The 23,750-nt window shown below is 39.9% G+C and overlaps 2 protein-coding genes across 2 annotated transcripts in view; one reads left to right on the top strand and one right to left on the bottom strand.

Annotated features, from left to right (window-relative positions):
- Positions 1–14,423, top strand: part of LOC131680910 (uncharacterized) — a 29,297-nt gene extending 14,874 nt beyond the window's left edge. The window contains exons 6-8 of the mRNA XM_058961626.1: positions 3,106–3,916; positions 13,756–13,826; positions 14,387–14,423. Of these exons, the coding sequence (XP_058817609.1) occupies positions 3,106–3,916; positions 13,756–13,826; positions 14,387–14,423 (919 nt within the window). The remainder of the gene's footprint in view (positions 1–3,105; positions 3,917–13,755; positions 13,827–14,386) is intronic.
- Positions 14,424–15,285: 862 nt separating this feature from the next.
- LOC131680909 (uncharacterized) lies at positions 15,286–16,413 on the bottom strand. Its single transcript, XM_058961625.1, has one exon. The coding sequence runs from the start codon at positions 16,411–16,413 to the stop codon at positions 15,286–15,288; it is 1,128 nt and encodes a 375-aa protein (XP_058817608.1).
- Between the last annotated feature and the right edge of the window lie 7,337 nt (positions 16,414–23,750).

Below are 23,750 nucleotides of genomic sequence, written 5' to 3'. Positions count from 1 at the left end.
CGATCCACTATTTCATGATTATTTTTGTGTGCCATCGGTCCGGAATACGAGGGTTGAAATTTGCGTATTTGGAGTATTAGGTTATGGCTAGCCGTAAATGTCATATCCTATTGGGTTTCAGATTATTTGGATTAATCTTGTTTTGTGTGACCAAGTAACTAACCATTTTTAACGCCCAGTTTTTTGTTTCTGGTAAAACTCAAATAGTAACACGTAATGATTGTCAGCCATCATCACAAACAACAAAAACACCCATTGTGTATGTATTAAATCTTTCTCCGCAAACCATTCGTCGTCTGATGGCGACAGCTCTAGCGATTTTCCAAACAATTACCAATTTATTTTTACGATGCAATAAACACATTACACGCCCCACCCGAGAGGCGGCCAACCATTGATTACGCGCCAGGCTGGAAGTTTGTTCGCCAATTTTGCTATTTTTTTCTTCTTTTTGGTAACTGAAACCGCTCTAGTGGTTATCGCCGTCACAGTTTCTTTGTTAAACATTCGTTCACCAAACACGGGCGGTGGTAAATCGAGGGTGATTTTTTTTTTCGTTCGCTGAAAGTTGATTTTCATGAACAAGTTTTTTTTCTTTGAATTTGCACTAGAACCAATTTTATTCTTACTTCGTAGGGCGTGATGTAATTTTGTGTGTGGGTTGGTGTTTTGTTGAAAATGTTTAGTGTGCTGGAAGGAAACCGCTGTAAAAGTTGGTTGATTGGTGGCGATCAAACTAGACGAGTTGTCGTTTATGGGGTTTTTTTCTCGCATTTCTGATAAAAAATGCAATCCTGAGAAATGGGTTCTTTTACGACAGCAAATTATTAATACTTTTATGGTGTTGGAAATTTGTACATATATCGATGCCATGAATAACAACGAGATAGATTGCCTCTCGGATGAACAAGACTACTTACAACTTAGTTCTATCAGTCAAAATCGTAGAAACTGGAAGTATCTTATTTCACTGGTTCTGAAAGGTGACTGAACTTGAACACGAAAAATACAAATAGAAGCACAATCAATCGAAATTTATAATATTAAACCTAACAACTGGTATTGCACGTTAAATACGTACACATATACAATATTGAACATTTTCAATGTATGTGTGATATCGAATACATAGCTAGTATAAAGCAGTAGTGTCAAATCGATGGAAGATCGTTTCTTTTAAAAATATTACTTTTTGCTTAGAAATTGTAACGTAAAATTTTACCAGATATTTGCGGTTCTCTCAGTTAGTACGAAGTATTGGTCGCTTTTGATGGCCCTGGGTAGGGCTATAAAATCAAGTAAATATACTGACTGAGAAAACCGTATATATCTAATAATATATTACTTTTTGTATTGCGAGAAACCGCACAAGAATTGGAATGATCATAAATTGAATTACATGATTTATGTATGGTCACTAAGACAAAAAAAATATTGTAGGTAGATAATGGTCTATAAAGGTAATCATGGTAATGTAGATCACAATTGTTTGAGCTGGGTTGATAATTATTAAAAAAACAGAGGAAAAAAAATCAACACTGGTAAGATTTCTTTTTGTGGAAAATTGTTTCAATATTATTTAATTAAGCATTTCAGGGTGTATAAATTTAAAATAACATATATAATTGCAAAAAATAATTTTAGCCAGTTTTGGGGATTGTGCAGTAAAAACATACTTCGGGAGCAGCCGAGACAGCGGAATTCGGTAGCGAAATAAGGCAGTGTTAATCGGGGGCTGCTACACCGAAATTAAGCAGCGGCAGCGGAATCGGACTGCACTGCGGAACTTGCGGTAGATTCAGCAGTGGCAACGGAATTCGTGATCGACAAACGGAATTCGGCAGTGAAATTCAGAAGCCGAATTCAACAGAACAATTCGGCAGCGTCAGCTGAATTCATCAGCGTTAATTGAAATTAGCAGCGGATTTCCATAGCGTAATTCAGGTTCGCTAGCGGGCTTAGACAGCGGAATTCGGCAGCGGCAACGGAATTCGACATCGACAACATAATTCGATAGCTACAGTGGAACTCGGCAGCGGGAATTGAATTTAGCAGCGGGATTTGTCAGTTACAGCAGAATGCGACAACGGTAATAAAATTCAACAGTTGAAACCGATAGCGGATTTCGACAGCGCTATTCGGTAGCGGCAGCTGAATTCAGCTGCGGCAACGGAATTTGACATCAGCAGAATTTGATAGTGGAATTCGGCAGCAGCGGCAGATTCTACAGCGGACTATAACAGCGGCAATGAAGTTCACTATAGATAGCGGATTTCGACAGCAGCAGCGGCAATGGCAATCAATGATTGAATTTGGCAGCGACAGAAAAAAAGTAGAATGAAATAAAATTAAAAATTGATAAAATGAATGAATTAATAAATGAAGTAATAAATTAATAAAAAAATAAAATGAATACAACGAATAAAATAAATAACCAGTAAAAGGAACAAAATGTATATAAGTACTAAAACGAATGACATGATTAAAAAGAATGTAAATGATAATATTTATCAAATAAATGAAAAGAATCCGACAGTGTAATTCGACAGTGGGATTCGACAGCTACATTGGAGTTAAGGAGCGACAGCGAAGTTTGGCAAGTTCAACGGAATTCGATAGCGTCAACGAAATTCAGAAGCGGTACCGAAATTCGGTTACAGCTAAATTCGAAAGTGGAACTGGGGAGCAACATGAAAAGAGTGAATAAAATGAATAAAATTAACAAAATTAATAAATTAAAAAAATGAAAAATAAAATGCATATATTGAATAAAATGAATAAAATGAATAAAACGAATAAAATGTATAAATGAATAAATGAATAAAAGGAATAAAATGAATAAAATGAATAGAGTGAATAAAGTGAATAAAATGAATAAAGTGAATAAAGTGAATAAAGTGAATAAAGTGAATAAAGTGAATAAAGCGATGAAAGTGAAGGAAGTGAAGAATGTGAAGAATGTGAAGAAAATGAAGAAAGTGAAGAAAATGAAGAAAGTGAATAAAGTGAATAAAGTGAATAAAGTGAATAAAGTGAATAAAGTGAATAAAGTGAATAAAGTGAATAAAGTGAATAAAGTGAATAAAGTGAATAAAGTGAATAAAGCGAAGAAAGTGAAGAAGGTGAAGAAAGTGAAGAGAGTGAAGAAAGTGTAGAAAGTGAGGAAAGTAAGGAAACTGAGAAAAGTGAGGAAAGTGAAGAAAGTGAAGAAAATGAAGTAAGTGAAGAAAGTGAAGAGAGTGAAGAAAGTGAAGAAAGTGAAGAATGTGAAGAAAGTGAAGAAAGTGAAGAAAGTGAAGAAAGTGAAGAAAGTGAAGAAAGTGAAGAAAGTGAAGAAAGTGAAGAAAGTGAAGAAAGTGAAGAATGTGAAGAATGTGAAGAAAGTGAAGAAAGTGAAGAAAGTGAAGAAAGTAAAGAAAGTGTAGAAAGCGAAGAAAGTGAAGAAAGTGAAGAAATTGAAGAAAGTGAAGAAAGAGAAGAAAGTGAAGAAAGTGAAGAAAGTGAAGAAGGTGAAGAAGGTGAAGAAAGTGAGGAGAATGTGAAGAAAGTGGAGAAAGTGAAGAAAGTGAAGAAAGTGAAGAAAGTGAAGAAAGTGAAGAAAGTGAAGAAAGTGAAGAAAGTGAAGAAAGTGAAGAAAGTGAAGAAAGTGAAGAAAGTGAAGAAAGTAAAGAAGGTGAAGAAAGTGAAGAAAGTGAAGAAAGTGAAGAAAGTGAAGAAAGTGAAGAAAGTGAAGAAAGTGAAGAAAGTGAAGAAAGTGAAGAAAGTGAAGAAAGTGAAGGAATTGAAGGAAGTGAAGAAAGTGAAGAAAGTGAGGAAAGTGAGGAAAGTGAAGAAAGTGAAGAAATTGAAAGAAGTGAAGAAAGCGAAGAAAATGAAGAAAGTGAAGATATTGAAGAAAGTGAAGAAAGTGAAGAAAGTGAAAAAAGTGAAGAAAATGAAGAAAGTGAAGAAAATGAAGAAAGTGAAGAAAGTGAAGAAAGTGAAGAAAGTGAAGAAAGTGAGGAAAGTGAAGAAATTGAAGAGAGTGAAGAGAGAGAAGAAAGTAAGGAAAGTGAAGAGAGTGAAGAAAGTGAATAAGGTGAGTAAACTGAATGAAATGATGCGAATAAATAAAATCAATGAAACCAATAAAACAAAAAAGAATAAAAAAAATCATTAAGTTTATTGATCAATAAAATCAATAAATCAACGAAATAAAAAAAAATAAAATCAATAAAATCAATAGGATCAATAAAATCCATTAAGCCAAAAAAGTCAATAAAATCAATAAAATCAATAAAATGAACAAAATCAGTAAAATCAATAAAATTATTAAAATCAATGAAATCAATAAAATCAATAAAATCCATAAAATCGATAAAATCGACAAAATCAATAAAATCAATAAAATCAACAAAATTAATAAAATCAATAAAATCAATAAAATCAACAAAATCAATAAGATCAATAAAATCAATAAAATCAATAAAATCGATAAAATCAATAAGATCAATGAAATCAACAGAATCAATAAAATCAACAAAATCGATGAAATCAATAGAATCAATAATATCAATACAATCAATTAAATAAAAAAAAATCGATAAAATCAATAAAGCCATTAAAATCAAAAAATTGATTTAATTAAAAATATAAAAAAATATTATAAAATAAAAAATCAATAAAATCAGTTAAATGAATAAAATCAATAAAATCAATGAAATCAATGAATTGAGTAAAATCAATAAGATCAATTATATCAATAAAATCACTAAAATCAACAAAATCAATAAAATCAATAAAATCGATAAAAACAATAAAATCAATAAAATCAATAAAATTAATAAAATCAATAATATCATTGAAATCAATAAAATCAATAAATTAAAAAAATCAATAAAATCAATTGAATGACTACAATCAATAAAGCCATTAAAAGGAGTAAAACGACTAAAATTAATAACATGATTAAAAAGAATGAAATTAATAAAATAAACCAAACGAATTAGATTAACAAAATGAGTTTAAATTAATAAATTGATAAAAATGAATAAATAAAATGAAATGAAAGAAAGTGCAGGAAGCCGTGGTCCAATTCGGATCCCTACTATTTCTTAGTCAAGGTAATACTACGAACAGTGTACATATCATAATGTCGTGGCTGCCTTGTAACTCTGTTATAAGTAAAAAACCTGTTTTAATCCACCTAGTGGTGCAATTGTGCCTTTCTCATTTCTCTAAACTATGGCACGTAGGCTTTTTATGTTCAACATAATTGTGGAAATGTCCATTACATTCTTAGTACACTTTGCACTTATACACAATGGCATGCCAGCCACGAACTTGATGAGCTACGTGTCGACGGTGAAACACTTGAAACAAAAAAATATCATACTCCATTAGCCTAATCAGCATTAGATCAATGTTATCTGCTTGCTAACTCATTTTGTCATGCGGGGATGGGTATGTGAGGAGGGCGAAAGTCCCATGAACGAACGACTCCCCAGCTTAAATTGGTATGCTTTGTAATATAGTGGTGGTTTAAAGATGATGGGGTTGAAAGGGAGGGGTATGAGGTGGTGGTCTGAGGGGTGATTTAACGAGATTTTTAAAGGAGGGGAGTGAAAAGTAGAGGGGGAGTGTAACCCCTCTCCGTAAACCATCAACTACGCCCCTGTTAAAATCCAGAAACCTTAAGCGAGTCGAAAAAAAAATTAGGGATTAGGGGATTAGGTTGACGTTTTTCAGAGTGATTGCATAACCTTTCTATATGAGAAAGGCAAAAATGTGCAAAATCCAAAAAAGTGAATCTTCGTCAAATTTTTTTCGTGTTTGCATCAAATCTCGACGTTTTATGCACCTCGAATACATTTAGCATCAAAAATAAAAATTCTATTTTTAATTTTTCCTATAGTTTTTATGAGAAATTTCTGTGTGGCCGCACTCTGAAACCCGTAATTCCGGAACCAGAATTCCGATCGATCCAAAATTCAATAGCAGCCGATGGGAAGGTTGCACCTTTCATTTGAGACTAAGTTTGGGCAAATCGGTCCAGCCATCTCTGAGACAAATGAGTGACATTATTTGACACATACGCACATACATACATACACACACATACACACACACATACACACACATACACACATACATACACACATACACACACACACATACAGACTTTTTCCGATCTCGACGAACTGAGTCGAATGGGATATGACACTCGGCCCTCCGGGCTGGGATTAGGTTGACGTTTTTCAGAGTGATTGCATAACCTTTCTATATGAGAAAGGCAAAAATGTGCAAAATCCAAAAAAGTGAATCTTCGTCAAATTTTTTTCGTGTTTGCATCAAATCTCGACGTTTTATGCACCTCGAATACATTTAGCATCAAAAATAAAAATTCTATTTTTAATTTTTCCTATAGTTTTTATGAGAAATTTCTGTGTGGCCGCACTCTGAAACCCGTAATTCCGGAACCAGAATTCCGATCGATCCAAAATTCAATAGCAGCCGATGGGAACGTTGCACCTTTCATTTGAGACTAAGTTTGGGCAAATCGGTCCAGCCATCTCTGAGACTAGGGTTCGTCGCGGTTGCGGTAATTACCGCAACCGCGCGGTATTTACCGCACCCGCACCGCAAAATCTGCGGTGCGGTGAGTCACTTTTTCCCGCGGTTGCGGTGCTGGAAATGAGCTTTTACCGCGCGGTATTACCGCAACCGCACTTCAAAAAATAATTGATAAAGTCTGCAGTCTGCATTAAAAAGTGAATTAAAACTATGACTTTTACCATTTGAGAAGGACGCAACTAGATTTATTTTCTTAACGAATGCTTAGCAATGTCATTATTAGGAAAATCTCTCTGTCAGAACGTTCTACTTTTACTTGTTACCCTACAATAGAGAAACATAATTAACATTTGATTGCTCTAATTTCCATAGACTTGACAATGATTTGAAAAGAAATCCGAATACAATCTGTATTAGACCTATCGCTACTTGATTTTTTACATTTTGGTTATGTATTTGTATTTGCTACTGTTACTAAGAAATAAAATCTATAAGCTGTGTCCAATATAATTTGGCATCATTATTTTTACGACATATTTTGAACACTATTTATTTTATATTTTTATTTTTTTTTAATTTTTGACTACAGAGTTTTCAACCTTAGGGTCATTCGCCTCTTTTCGGGGTAGAGAAAACTCTTTTGGAAAATCTCTAACCCTATGTGCGGGGTTGGGAAAGAAACACAGGTGAGCTCCGTACAAGGCAATCGATTTACCAACTACACTATATCCGTCCCCCTATTTATTTTATACTTCAAAGTAACACTTTACTAAATCTTTTCAACTACATATAACGCACAATCCAATCATTGAAAAAAAAACAATTGAATTGTACTGTCAAATCCATTTTGAAAATGCCTCATTTCTCGCGATTTTTCTAGGCGATTGTAGAATTATGAATCTTTTTTGATGACATCTTGTCAACTGTGAATGTCAATTAATTTGGAGAACTTAAAGATAAACTTATAATACTGCGACTTATAAACAACCCAAAGAATGTAATAATCATCATCAAATCAAACGAATTTGGAGGAATTGTCAGTAAAGGAGATAAAAGTATGAAAAGCGTCTAAAATAAGGAGGGGTCCAAATTAGGCTAATTACCTTATTATTCGTTCATCAACATCGTATTTCTATCTCTTTTGATATTCTAAATAACTTTTTTTTTCGCGTACGTCCATTGTTCGTCCAACTGGAGATATTTTCTACCTAATTAACAATTAATATTTTTCAGTTAGAAAGTAGTTTTGTAACTTTTTGAAAGTAAACTTTCGATGTTAGTAGAGTATTGCGATTTTTTGTGTTTCTCAAGTGTCATATTTAGCCCAGATAGAAAATTTTGCAGTTTGGACAATTTTTTACCCCTGCCAACTTCCATTGAAGTTTTTGCCGTTTCTTGAAAAATACGAAGTTAGGTTTTTGGGGTATTTTGTTCCTAAAATCTCCTATTTGTAATAATATTTCTGCTGTATGCTGTAAATCATACATCTTTTGCTGGTTTTTTTTGAAATGTTTGACAACTCTATACCGGTTGAGATGAGATGGATTCCTGATTTTTTGTCAAATATGGCGACGTATTGGGATAATATATAGAAGTACTGGTGTTTCTCCTTGATTTTTTCTATGAATTTCTTTTAAGAGTTTAAGGTGATTTTTGCTATGTAAATGCGAAAAACATTCATTTCATTTTCATGTGGCAAAGTCATTGAAAATATAAAAATTCAAAGAAAAATATATGCAACTTTATTATTCCATTTTTTCAAATAACTGCAGGATAATTAAATTAAAAGTTTACGTTTTTGAATGAATAATGATGAAATACAGCTACATTTCATAGGACTTCAGTGCTATGCTAATATTTAGAGAAATGAGAATGTTTTACCTTGTTTCGAAAGTATTTGTTTAAAAATGTACGGCATTTTATTAATAAAACTTGCAAATTTGAATTTTTTCATAAATGTTACATTCTGAGGAGTCCATCAAAATTAATTTTCGTGTAAATAAGAATAACATTTTATTATATATGCTTACCCAAAATAAATGAATAATTTTTCAACACAATTTTTAAAAAACATTATTTTTACCGCATTTACCGCATTACCGCGCGGTGCGGTAAATGCAGTGCGGTTGCGGTAAGCGGTGCGGTTTTATTATTTTTTTGCGGTTGCGGTGCGGACTATCCATTTACCGCCCACATCCGCACCGCGACGAACCCTATCTGAGACAAATGAGTGACATTATTTGACACATACGCACATACATACATACACACACATACACACACACATACACACACATACACACACATACATACACACATACACACACACATACAGACTTTTTCCGATCTCGACGAACTGAGTCGAATGGGATATGACACTCGGCCCTCCGGGCTGGGATTAGGTTGACGTTTTTCAGAGTGATTGCATAACCTTTCTATATGAGAAAGGCAAAAATGTGCAAAATCCAAAAAAGTGAATCTTCGTCAAGTTTTTTTCGTGTTTGCATCAAATCTCGACGTTTTATGCACCTTGAATACATTTAGCATCAAAAATAAAAATTCTATTTTTTATTTTTCCTATAGTTTTTATGAGAAATTTCTGTGAGGCCGCACTCTGAAACCCGTAATTCCGGAACCAGAATTCCGATCGATCCAAAATTCAATAGCAGCCGATGGGAAGGTTGCACCTTTCATTTGAGACTAAGTTTGGGCAAATCGGTCCAGCCATCTCTGAGAAAAATGAGTGACATTATTTGACACATACGCACATACATACACACACTTATACACACACATACACACACACATACATACACACATACACACACACATACAGACTTTTTCCGATCTCGACGAACTGAGTCGAATGGGATATGACACTCGGCCCTCCGGGCCGGGATTAGGTTGACGTTTTTCAGAGTGATTGCATAACCTTTCTATATGAGAAAGGCAAAAATGACGTTTCCTCAGTGTCCGTTATAGACAGTTCTGCAACATGAGCATTATATAAAACTCTGCACTTTACAAGACTTTTATATTATTTTAAATAGTGGGTAGGGTAGTTCTGAATTAATTGAAATCTGAAAAATAGCTTTTCAACAGTTCGAAATAGACTTCCGCAAGCTGCCAGAAAAATAAGGGAAAACAAATTTTAAAACACTTTGTCGCAGACACTAAAGCTGTTTTTCTTGGGTTTTAATTTTAATTTTTATTTAATTAATATTAGTAGTTGGTGTGCGCCCTAAAATACTCTTCCAGTTGTCCAGTTGTCCAGGTTACTTTGTTGTAAATAAAAAACTACAAATGTTATATAAATAAAACTAATCTTTTTCTAGAATATATTGTTCTATTATTTAATTTAAAACAGTGAAGTTCTATTTCGAACCTTTAAAAGGTTCAATTTAAGATATTACTACACTTAAATCCACCATAGCTCCTGTTTAAACGAAAAGCAGGGTCTTGCAAAGTACAACAACTTATCTAAATATATTATAAGCCTAAGTTATTAGGTTTTTGCAAAAAATTAAAATAGTTTCTATACTCACGTAACAGAAAAATGTTTGAATCTGTGATCAAAAATTTTTACAAAAAATCGGTGACATTACAGAAAAAACTGTAAATATGGAAAATCTGATTGCCAGCAAAAACGGCATACGTTTTATTAAGACCAATCCGGGTTTAAGTACCAGCAAGAGCAGAAATGGGATGAAAAAACCTAATGAAAGCGCTAAAATGGCTTATAAATCTATACCACTTTTGCTCTGAGAGGAGAAATATTCTATTTTTAAGGGGGTCCTCTTATATAATTGTGGCAAAGAGTACATAACGTTTAATAATTTTTTTAAGCAATAAAATGACTATGACATGTGCGCTATTCTGAAAAATGCTTATTAAGGGTTCATTCATAAAATAAAAATTGTTGAGTGTAAGTTGCGAAAATGGCGGCTTTCTCGGAACAAGATTTTTCGAATCTGCGGGCATTCTCGTTTTTGAACCATTCAGCCAATCAACTTCGGGTTTTGCCCGCCTAAAAGAAGGCAACATTCTCGGGCGCTGTAACCTGCAGAATCGCAATATATTGATCATTAACGATTTTTAACACCCGGTCAAAGTGTAAAAATAATTCGAAAAAACGATACTTTATTTTATGGCCGCCATTTTGTTTCTTTATCGAATTTTTTCATGTGTTTTAGGTTGGGGCGCCTCTACGGAATGTAATCTCCAAGATCGTTTTGGTTTGCTTCTTGTAGACGACGAATTTCGACCTGTATCGTGCCCGCTGATGAGGTTGGTTTTCGAAACACCTTTTGCTGGAGCAGCCGTTTTGGACGCCATTTTTGACACATTACACTCGAATTTTTTTTAATTTTATTGATGAAACCTTCATAATAGCGCGGAATAGCGCACATGTCAAAGTCATTTTACTTCTTAAAAAAAAATTATCAAACAATAGGTACTTTTTGCACAATTATATAAGATGACCCCTTTAAGCTGAGAATAATTTCAGAAAAGGTTTATCACACGTCTTTGAAACCTATCGTCAATATTGGTGTCAATTGAAACTGGGTGGTCAGTAGACACTGAATATCGATGATTAATGCCATTTTGAAATCCAAGATAGTGACTGCCGGTTACCATAAGCAAGTAAAAACCGTCATCAATACGAATGCTTGAAATGAGGTGATCAGCAGGCATCAGAAATTGATGATAAAAACCATTTAGGAATCCAAGATGGTGACTTCCGTTTACCAGACAATGGAGAGCTCCTCCTGGGTGTTATTTGAAAAGGAGTGGTCAATAAACATCGAAAATGATTAACGCCATATTGAAATTCAAGATGATGATTTCCAGTTACCACAAAACAGTGTAAACTATTATTAATCTATGAGTCATTTGAAAGGGGTGGTCAGTAGATATCGAAAATTGATGAGTAACGCCATTTCGCAATCTTGCGTTGGATAAGGAACTTTTGAGTTGTTTGAGCTATACTCAAAACTAGACAAATTCAACTCAAATTTGAACATACTTAACCCAAGGTTAAATGGAAACGATCACCAAAAATTGAGTCAAGAGAATTCAATATTAGGTAATTTTTCGTATGCGTGCAAATGTGCGGCAGAATAAGTATTTAACCGGTTTCGTTAGCATCACTTGTGTGCAAAATGGCACCGATGATACACAAGTATTCTTACATAATACGCGTATCTGTTGTAGATGATGTGGTGATGGTGGAATCCTAAAGGTGATCGAAAAACCTTATTAGGATTAAGTGATCTGTATTACTCTTTCGTTGAGAACCGAGACGATGGGTACAGAATTGGGAACAAAAGATTTAAAAAAATCCGAACCGCAATTAAAACCGACCCTGGGTGTTGCAGGTTTCATACGTTTCAGGGATACACAATGACAGTACCCAAAACCTATTCAAGTTGAGAAATGGTGATTCTAATTTGTCGCCGACCTCAGTAGCTAATTGCGAAACAACAAAACAACCCGAAGCGGGTAGCATTCCTCTCTCTCTCCGCCGGCGGGCACAATACAAATGCGAAACCGAAAGCGTCTCGTTATCTCCTAATGAAATTTCACGCTTCGCCTGCCGGGGTTCTAAAATTTAATTTGCTGCGAAGTCCCTTTTTCCCATGCATCGGTGACCCCCACGTTGAAACGGTAGAGACATCTAGAAGTTCAAGCATATCTGCCCTGTCACACATAAGTAATGTCGTTTCTTCCGGCTATGGCTTTCGTTCATCCAGATCCTGCAACAAACTTCGCCCCGTGGTGAGGCAGGATAGTACAACCAGTAAGTACAACTGTGTCTGATGGGGAAAACTCATCGAGGGTGCGGTTGTGTGCGGTTGAGGCTGAAAATTGTGCACCAGTCGTCAGTGGTAGTCAAAGCACGACACAAAGGAAACAATACACCCCCCAAGAAGACAATCTGTTTCCGGCAGATATTCGTATTATAATTCCTGTGATCCTCTCGGATGGTCCCTCCGGGTGCCCGTCTCCTGCGAGCGACGTGCCATTTCAAAGGCTCCCCTTAGAGAACCGCGCCGGATACAGCAAGTGTGAGAAACGAATGGGAAAAAATGGTAATTCCTCACAAAATGAAATGAAATCGGTTTTTGAAGTGCGTTGCCGCCTGGCCACCAGTCATCACGAACGCTTGCTGCTGCTGCTGCCGGTGCTGTTCTATAGCAAATGTACCGGCAGAAATGGGGCTTATTTTCCCTCTCGACTAAGCAGGAATTTCCCAGTCTGTTCCTCAAGCGTTCCTGCGACAGAGCACTGAACATGCAGAAGAGAAGACGATTGTTCGCATCAACGAGTCCGAAATAGGCTTCGGTATCTGGATTTAAAATCCAAAACTGCCTGTCGTCGTTCATCATCGTTCATTTTGGATTTTAATACCAGCAGCTCTTTCCAGGTTATGAAAGCCGTCGGCGGTGTCCGACTCGAAGACAGGTCTGGTACGGTTGATGGTGTTTGACACTAATCTGCGGTGTTGGTGTGACTTTTAATATTTCGTTTAATGCTTTCCGGTGGGGACTGCTCTTTGAATGGGGAAATAAGGCTCTTAGTCTGAGATAATCATATATTTGATAGTATCTATTATTAAATCGAAATGCGATGATATATGCAGATTGCTTTCACGAGTTTGGGGCAATGGTAGTGACTAAACAACGCGTTGGAAGCTGCATATATAAATTGTAATCACTATCCTGGACAGAAATCAAATCATGCCAAAACATAAAATTTTTCAATTAAATTAACTATGCACACGACCTTTCAACATTTCAATTTCTTAATAGCCTAACAACACTGGGGACAAAACTTCTCCACATTTCCAAATAATACACTGTCGTATGTGTTGAAGAAAAAGTTTCCATGTTTCTAACTACGGTTCAAGAAAACCACCCAGCCTCCGCTGGAAACAAAGAAATACCATGGTTTATTCAGACAGAATTACATCCAACATTTGAGTGAAACGCTTATGGAACTTTTACTAATTACTCATGTGAGAAAGTTTTTGCGCTAATCCTTTCAGGACTTTCCGAACATGGGTAGCCTCCATCCCTTGTGTCATCGTGCCGCAATCTCACGCACCACCATTCATATCTTGGCTTTCAGGTCCTTACACCCACGTAATTTAACATGACTTTCTCCAAATCTTGCTCACGCTGGAAATGACAACCCTCGCAGCACCAGAAACCGAACCTAATATCTCTGGAAGAAGAGCAAGTGCAGCGTCGCATTTCGCTTCACGATGTAAGGTAAGTACCCAAAAACCACCAGCCTGATTCCGAGTTAATAAAGTAAATAAACAGAAAGGAACGGGTTTACTTAAAAGAATTAATTCTATTATTACTCGACTCGGATGCGCTCGAACTACCGGCCTGTACACCGCGCTGCCACCGGCTGCTGGCTGCTGCTATTGGGAAACGGAATTTATATCTACATCAAATTCAAACTCATAGCGGAACCCGCTTCCCTTTTTCAACTAGACTTTGGTGACACGTGTTTGCTCTGGATTTGCATCTCTAATTGGGATCATCGGTTTTGGTTCCGGCAGGCATGTCACATGTGTCGGTGCTGAGCGAGTTTGAAATTTTGCCTGCGTATACTGTTGAAAGTGCCCGGCAAACTTTTCTTCCGTCCATTAGGCACTGCTCGAACTTTCGCTGAATGAATTAATTGACGCAATCAGTGTGGAGTTTCTTGCCTGGTTTGGGATGTTTCTAAAGTTTACCCAAGCCGATCAATATGCGTACATGGCAGCCGTAAGTACCTACCCATACAGCCAAAATTGCTTCTCTTATTCTTCATATTGTAGGGAAAGGAAAATGTCGGATTATGAAATTAGTGATTAATGAAAACAATTTAGTGAGGTAGAACTTTTGAACAAGTTTTATCTATAATATTTTACCAGCATATGTACGATTGAAATATAGAATCTTCCAATTCAATAAGCGAAAATAAAAAAAAATTTCCTGAGATTATAAATATTCGGAATTCTTCAAAATAGAAAAGCGGATTATTATATGAACAAAAGGGGATCACAGACTAAATTTAAATATTTGCTGGAAATGTACTTTCATGCTATTGCGAAGACGAAAAATGTACACAATGATATTAGAAAGGATTTATCGTGTAAGAAATAACCTTGTGTGTGCCAATCCTGCGTGATTTGCTTTGCGCTTCAATCTTATAATAATTGCATAAACCAAACGATCACCACTATCCAATATAGTTTTCCTATTTCCAGAATTCGATAAAAAATGTGCCTACGCCACTGCACAGTGGTTTTTCCGCCAAAAACGTGCGAAAAATTATTAACGCAAAAGCATTGATGTTTTATGACGATCCAAGACCTTCATTTTTATGAAATAGTTATGGTGATTAATTCCCTTTGAAGTGAGATATTTGCCACAATTTTTTTCAAAGTATGAAAAATAGGATGAAGTCTTCAGAAATGTTAAAGAACTTGCTTTGGTGAACATCTTTACTGAAGACTAAAATTTATAGTACCCTCAAAGTTATTGACCGTGTTTATTAATGACCGCTTGAAACTTTTTTTTCAACATAACTTCTTAAATATCATAGATAAAGTTTCAATAACATAACACTGCCCCCCCCCCCCCCCCCTGTACGTCATCCTGTGGTTAGTTAACTTCCCGTCGCGCCGAACATCCAGCACAGCAAGCTTGGTTACAGGCCGCTCGTACACGCCATTCACCGTCCGTACAGTGGCTGACCGTCTCTGGACTTGCAGGTCTCGATGATCTTTCCCGTCGGCCAACAGTTTCTCGGCAGTTTCGGATCGACGATGACAACGACGTCCCCTACACACACGGGTTTCGTATGGATGAACCACTTCGTTCTTCGGGTGATCTCTGGAAGGTAGTCTGTTAACCAGCGCCTCCTGAATTGATTGACTAGCGCTTGCGATGCGCGCCAGCCTTCATGCAACACGATGCCGCTGTCGTCGTTTACAGTGAGCGGCTTCGTTCCATTCGAGGAATTGAGCAGGAAATGGTTCGGAGTTAGAGCGGGGTCCGATTCATCATCGATCGGAACGTGGGTCAATGGCCGAGAGTTCACTGCGTTCTCAACCTCAGTCAGAAGGCTCCGGAGTACTTCATCGGTCGGTTTCTTCTTCGGGCAGATGGCGGTCAGATTCTTTTTAACAGTGCGGATCAGGCGTTCCCAACTGCCGCCCATGTGCGGCGAAGCTGGAGGGTTGAACAACCATTTAGTTTCGGAGCTGACGAACTCTACCATTATCGCCTGTTGGTTGATAGCGCACTCGGCATTCCGTAGTTCTCGACTTGCGCCGACAAAGTTTGTCCCACGGTCGCTGTATATCATCCTGGGTGAACCGCGACGGGCGATAAAGCTGCGCAGAGCCATGATGCATGAGTCCGTGCTAAGTGAGTGTACCAGCTCAATGTGTATCGCACGAATGGTTAAACAGGTTGCGAGCATTCCCCATCGTTTTTCCACTCTTCTACCGATGACGACCTCCATTGGCCCGAAGTAGTCGATCCCAACGTGCGTGAATGGACGTGAGAATGCCGCGAGTCGTGCTGGCGGGAGATCGGCCATGATTGGAGGACGTGGAACTGAGTTATCATATTTGCAACGTTGACATTGCTTTCTAACTTTAGCGTAGCAAACTCGTAGTCGCGAAATCTTATATTTCTGTCGGATTTCATTTATGGTGGTTTGATGGTTCTGGTGGTGGTATTTTTGGTGGTAGTATGCCATGATCAAGGTGGTTAGGTGGTGGTCGCGAGGTAAATCGATAGGATTCTTTGCGTCTTCTGCTACGTAGTCGCAAAACCGTGTTCTACCCTTCATCCTGATGACGCCCCGTTGATCGAGTACGGGCGTTAGTTGGCATAGTTCGCTGTTCTTTGGAATTTGCTTGCGTGGTTCTTCCGGGAATTCCTGTGCCCTACGCAATAGGGTTACTTCTCCTTGGTACGCTAGTTGCGCGAGGCGATGAAGGTAGCTCTCTGCCTTCTTGCGCCCTTTTGTTTTTGGTGGACCCGAAACGATAGGCTTCTCTTGAAGTTGCAGTTTGCAGTTGGCTGGAAGGCGGTATACATATCCGACGATGTTGACGAGTCGCTTCCAGCTGGAGAACTTATTCACATCGATTACTGCTTCAGGGACCGTGTAGTGTAACAGGAGATTGGGGCGAAGCTCTGCGATTGTGGAACCGCTTTTGGTCGGCGATTGTGGCCACTCCGCCTCCGGACGCCAAAGAAAATCTGGTACTTTAAACCATCTACTGTCGGGAGTTATATCCGGCTGACCACTCCATTTGGTAGCGTCATCGGCTAAGTTCAGCTTGGTAGGCACCCAGCGCCATTCATTTATCTCAGTGATTTCAAGAATCTCGCTAACTCACAACGCCACAAACTGGGAGTACCGTCGATGATCCGAGTTTATCCAGCACATTACATCCCAGGAATCGGTCCAGAAAACACGGTTAGAGATTGGAATAAAAAGTGATTCTCCAATCGATCGTGCTAATCTTGCACCAATAACAGCTGCTTGGAGTTCAAGCCTCGGAATTGAAGTAAATTTCAGCGGCGCCACCCGTGTCTTGGCCGAGACTAGAACACACTCCACGATCTTGTTCTGGACAAAGCGTAGATATACGGCGGCGGCAAAGCCGTTCTCACTGGCATCGAAAAATGTGTGCAGCTGTACTTCATAATTTGCACTGGAACTAGTCCGAATACGGTAGCATCGCGGAACCGTGACCTGTTCCACTCGCGGGAGAACCTGCAGCCACCGCTTCCACTTCTCGAACGAAGATTCGCTGATCGGGTCATCCCACTGAACGCCAGATCGCCAAGCTTCTTGCAGTAAAATCTTCAGGAACATCAGGAAGTTAGCAATCAGTCCAAGTGGATCGAAGATCGTCATGAGCACCCGAAGTATTTTCCTTTTGGTAGGATACCGTTGGCCTTCTAGCAGCGCTCGATCATGCCGGCTCCAGCCGACCTTGTAGGTGAAAGCGTCCGACGACGTACACCACTACTTCCCTAGCACCTTCTCGGTAGCCATCTCGGATAACATACCAAGATTTTTCTCTTCGATGGTTTCTTCCTTCAGGGCCACGTACGAGCGTATGACTGAGCGAGCTCCAAACTCGAGAGTTTCCTGATATACTCTTTGGTAATATAATCTGCAATCTGTCAGTTGAGGGCTTCGGCTAACACTGCATCCTTCTCCATGCGTTTCTCAAGAGAGTAAAACCGTCGAAGAGCCATCGCACGGCTGTCAGGGAGGCGAATATGGTCAAATCGCCAGAGTAGCCCCGTCTCGTATCTACCGTTTCTGAATTTTGTAAGTGACTTCAGCAAGTGTTGTGACCAACGATCATCGGTAGATAAGAATATGTTGTCCGGTTTCGATACTCCAAGACTGTCCAAGTCGAAATACTCCTTCATACTGCGATGTAGGCTTTCGTCCATCTGTTCTTCTGGGTGGTGTTCGTGAGACGCACATTGGAGCTTCTTCGACATGACCACCGCATACAGTCCATCCTAGCCTTGTCTTAGCTGCGATCGGCTGATCTATTCGACCCTCTCAGCTTTGCAAAACCAAACCGACCCGTGCATGCTTCAGTCCTATCAGGATACGCGGCTGTGCCTCATGATACGGGTCTATTGGCAGACCTCGTAAGTGTGGGTACAGTTGCGACAACTCGGTGATGTCCAGAGTTTGGCGTGGAAGCTGTAGTTCACCTACCGTTCTTACGTTGCGCAGATTAAACACCTTGGTGTTGCCGTTTACTCCTGCTATTCCTACGTCAACGAATCGAGAGTTCTCTTCGTGACGCTCTTTACCTCCTGTCCACCGCAGACACCGTGGACTGACTTCACCATCTAACTGAAGCTCGTTAGCCAACCCGCTGTCGAGAAGTGTAAGTTCTGAACCGTCATCGAAGAAAGCATAGGCATGAACGGCCTTGTTGATTCCTTGCAGTACTACGGGTAAGTATCGGAACAGTATAGCAGACGACGATGCTCGATGATGGTTGATCCCATGCCCTTGGCTCGGTCCAGGTTGTACAGACGAAGAATGCACGGTATTTGATGGAGGACGCTCGTTTTTCTGGTCGTTGTGTAATAACGTGTAAGCATGTTCGGCACAAACCAAATTCCCGAACCGCAGCCCATCTCGCATCTCGAGATAGTTCCAGAAAACGCTTGCATTTGTCTGCCGCTTTACATGTACCCTTGCACGTTGGACAGTCGTGGTTGGCGCGAGCTTTGGGTCCCTGTCAGTGGCGTCTGCGTTGGGCGTCTTATATGCTGGGTTCTGCTCAAGTGATTCAAGATGAGCGTTCAAGAAAGCGTTACCCTTCTTAGGACCGCGATCTCCATTACGTGCCGGCTTATGCTCCTGTACAATCGAAGGGTCGGCCACCGTGCTCACGGCTTCGGCAGGAGAGTAGACCCAGTTCCCGATGGTCGCCAAGTTGACCCTAGGTAGAGCTCGACGATGGCACGCCCAGTCCAACTTTATCGTTGGCGGCAGTTTATTGACGAGTTGCTGAAGTAGCGAGACATTGCAAAGATGGTTCTCCAGGCCACACGCGTGCACTGTTGCACAGAAGTTTTGTAAATTCACCGCAAAGTCGACTATAGTCTCTAACTTGTCCTCCCTCAGAGGTGGTAAGGCATTGATCTTGGCGATCAGAGAATATACAATGGCCTCAGGTTGCCCAAACATCATCTTGAGTGTAGCCATCACTCCTGGAACGTTAGAGGGGTGCATCAGACGGATCTTTACCGCTTCGTATGCTCGTCCTTTTAAGCTCTTCTGCAGCCGTATATTCTCGTCCATCGTGAATCCGCACATCGCAATTTGTACTGTTGAACGATGACAGAAAGATCGGCCAATCTTCAGGATTACCAGAGAATGTAGGTAAACCCCTTGATATTGCTTGTCGAGCTGAGGGCTGTGCCCGGGTGGGCTGACGGGATTGTTGTGGTTCTAAAGGGTTCCGATGTATAATGGATCGTCCACACTTCGATGCGCATTGGTACGCCAAGCCACTATCTTGTGGAAGTGGTTGCTGCTCCGCTCGGTACGGATTGGTGATCGAATTGGGTCTGTTGATGCGGCTGGGGGTTCGAACGCATGATTGATTATCTGGACAAGGGCCACATCTTTCCGAATTCTGCTCCGAAATTGGCCTAGAATGTATGATACCGTTTTCGGAAACTCGAGAATACGATTGGTTACTTCGATGCGATGTGTTTTGTTCTGAACACTGTCTATTCAAAATATCCTGATGGTCTTCTGCCCTGTTAGAAGCGTTGTGCGTTGAATGTTGTTGTGGGTTGAAGTGTTTTGGAACCGAATCGTTCATCTGTCCTTCCTTCTGAAGCGTATTGACATCATTTATCCAGTCGTTCACGCGACTCAAACCGTCGTGGGAGTACACATTCGTCCGGCTTGCCATCTGTTGAAGAATGTTGTATTTCCTTACCACGTACAAACGCTGCTTCTCTGCTGCTTGCTGATCAAGCACATGCTCCTCTTCCAATTTCAATAGCTCCAGTTTCAGCAGCGAGTTCTTAGAAGATGCGTATGAGACCATTAAGAGAGATCCTCTGGGTGGTTGTTCCGAAAGAGCCTTCTGCTTGACCGACTTGCTTGTTTTATTCAGCTGCTGCTGTTCTCGCTGCTGCAACTGAGGGGTACTGGGAATTAGTTGGTTCTGCCTGGCTCCTGGTCCTTGCTTTATGCTGTCTGTGACTTGATTTACTATCGCTGGAGTCTGGTTTGAAATCGTAGATTTTCACCGGATCCCTTTTGTCGTAGTACAGTTGGGACAGTTCCAGCTCTGGTCGTTGATCTCCTTCGTTACCCCCACGCAAGCGAAATGATGCCACTTGTCGCACTGAACCATGTCGTTGGTGTCCGGACCACCACATATCTTACACGCCTGTCCGGGAAGAGTTATATCGGGTTGTTGCTCTACCTCCACATTCTCTTCCGCCACCATTGACACACCACCAAACGCACCATCTTCCACTTGTATTTCACTACCACTTTCAGCTCCGGCTTTTGCCTTTGATCGCGAACCTTTCGAACCACTTTTCGCGACCGCTTTTGACCGACCCGACATTGCTCAATTTAAATTCAATCCGTAAACGAAAGTTATAAGATGTTGACAGTTTCGGTCAACGCGCTTTTAGGGATTATTCCGAAACTACAATCTCTAGTAAATAAAACAACCGACGTATGGTTTCGATACAGAGAGAGAGATTGTAATTTTCCTGTATAGGATCAAAGGTTTTAACATGGTAAGTTTTCAAATTTTAGTTATATATGTTATTTAGTTATAAACTTAGATATAATTGTATATAAGAATAATCATTAAGATCATAGGTTTTCGACTTTCGTCTAGTTCCTTTTAAGGTGTTCGTAACCGGATGTTTTGCCAGCAATTCAGGTGTTTATTAGCCAGGGACTATTTCCTGTAGTTCGTAAGTATTTAGTTGTAAGTATTTAGAAGATATTCCAGTAGTTTTTAGTTAGTTTCTCACCTCGTAGTAGCGCAATGATGAGTAAATGTTAGGTTAGAGCACAAAATCTCGTGCGGGCAGTACCCTGCTAGCTAGATAATTGTAAATATATGTATGTATCCCGAAATACCTATATGTTTTAAAGTTTTACCTAGCTCATAGTTTCACTCCAGTAGATTTAATTTCACCGATATTTAGGTAGTATTTTAATTTTAAACTAAACTTCTATCTTAAAGGATAATGTACCTCACACGGTGTTGAACTTGGACTTTTTGCTTACTCACCCTGGGTGACACTTCACATAAGTCTATACCTGTCGGAGTGACACTTGACAAATGGCTATACCTGCTACGAGCCCAGCGGGTTGGCTTTCTACGGTTCGATGCGTGCAGAGTGCGGACCAAAGCATGTATCCGTACAAGAGCGCGCGGACCAGTTGTGTCCGATAACAAGGCCGATAATTCATTTTTTAGGGTACATCGCACGTGTTAGTGGGGGGAGAGAAAGCCGTATTTAGGGGCGGCTTGCTCCCCTCTTATGTTAGTAAAGGAAAAAGGTAGGAAGTGGGATACATATTGTAAAATTTTGTAAAATTGACATTCTCGTTGGCTGGTTGACATTTGTGGGGGATATGCACACTTTATCGTAGTGGTTTCCATCCTGTAATCGCATGTTGTCATGATATTCTTGTGACGTGTGTCATGATGTTCTGGATGGACGGATATCAAGAAAGGTATGCATCGTAGACTCGTGAAGCAATGCCATATTGTAGATACAGGGAGAGGTTGACGAGGTTGTACTGTGCATGAGAGAGAAAAATGTATTAAACTTGGACATCAATAGTTTTCAAAAAGATGTATGTAGGGGTGGTCACGGCTTGCCAGGATATCCCGGACTGGCACATAGGGTGATCTACCTCGAGCCCGAAGGGAATCTATTAGTTGGGACCTGGCAACACGGTACTCTGCGTACAGCCAAACAACATGCTCGATGTCGTGATTGCCGTTCTCAAAAACACAATGATTACTGTCAGCAAGCCCTATACGACGGAGATGCGCATGAAACGTGTAATGGTTGGACATGAACCTTGACATCGTACGAATAAAGTTCCGGTTCACACCCAAGCCCTTAAACCAAGCATTCGTTGATACCTTCGGGATAATAGAATGTAGCCACCGTCCCAGATGCCCATTGCTCCATGAAGTTTGCCAACTTTCGAGTGTCCTCTGACGAGAGATACTGGAAAATTCATTGAAGCAAATTGGTCTTTCGTAAGTGTCGCCTTCTAATGCGTCCACCTCGGCTGAGGAGTCCGCCTTCTCATTGCCCGCAATAGAACAATGTGACGGGACCCAAACCAAGGTAATCTGGTAAGATTTTTCAGATAAAGCACTCAGATATTCCCGTATTTTCCCCAGGAAATACGGTGAGTGCTTTCCAGTCTTCGCCGCACGGATGGCATCAATGGAGCTGAGGCCGTCCGAAACGATTAAGTAATGGTTTGCGGGCAGGGTGTCAATGATCCCGAGAGTATACTGAATGGCAGCTAATTCTGCGACGTAAATTGAAGCAGGATCGTTGAGTTTGAATGAGGCAGCAAGATTTTGGTTGAAGATACCGAAGCCTGCGAACCTGTCGAGACCTGATCCGTCAGCGTAGAACATTTTGCCGCAGTCGACTTGATGGTATTTATTATAGAAAATATTTGGGACCACTTGTGGGCGAGTGTGATCCGGGATTCCACAAATCTCTTCCTTCATGGATGTGTCGAAAAATACAGTTGGAGCAGAAGTATCTAAGAGATGAGCACGGTTAGCGTTATACGAAGATGAATTGATGTTCTGTGCCATGTAATCGAAGTACAAGGGCATGAATCGGGTTTGAGAATTAAGCTCGACAAGCCTTTCGAAATTTGCAATCACCAATGGGTTCAAAATATCGCATCGAATGAGCGATCGATACGAGAGGTCCCAAAATCGATTTTTTAAATGGAAGGACTTCGCAGCCAGCACTTCTAAACTTATCGTATGGGTCGAGTGCATGCAACCCAAGGCAATACGCAAACAGCGATACTGGATTCTCTCTAGTTTGATGAAATGTATGCTCGCATCGGAGCGAAAGCAGAAATATCCGTACTCCATCACTGATAATATCGTTGTTTGGTACAGCCTGATTAGGTCTCCTGGGTGGGCACCCCACCATGTTCCGGTTATTGTACGGAGAAAGTTGATCCTTTGTTGGCGCTTCTGTTTCAGATACCTAATGTGACATCCCCAGGTACCTTTGGAGTCGAACCAGACCCCGAGATATTTGAATGTTGAAACCTGAGCAAACTAAACCCATTAATTGAAGCTGTAGTTACGCTGGTTCACGCTTCCTAGAAAATACGACTAGCTCAGTTTTCTCCGTGGAGAACTCGATACCCAGCTGGAGAGTCCAAGCAGACAAATTGCCCAAGGTATTTTGCAGTGGTCCTTGCAGGTCGACGGCCTTGGGACCTGTAATAGAGACCACACCGTCATCTGCAAGCTGCCTTAGCGTGCAGGAATTGACAAGACATTCGTCAATGTCATTCACGTAGAAAATGTTGAGAAGAGGGCTTAGACATGAGCCCTCGGGAAGGCCCATGTAGCTAAA

Source organism: Topomyia yanbarensis, chromosome 2 (assembly GCF_030247195.1).
Source record: "Topomyia yanbarensis strain Yona2022 chromosome 2, ASM3024719v1, whole genome shotgun sequence".
Taxonomy (NCBI): domain Eukaryota; kingdom Metazoa; phylum Arthropoda; class Insecta; order Diptera; family Culicidae; genus Topomyia; species Topomyia yanbarensis.
Note: the sequence above shows the minus strand (reverse complement) of the source record. Positions and strands in the feature narration are given on the sequence as shown.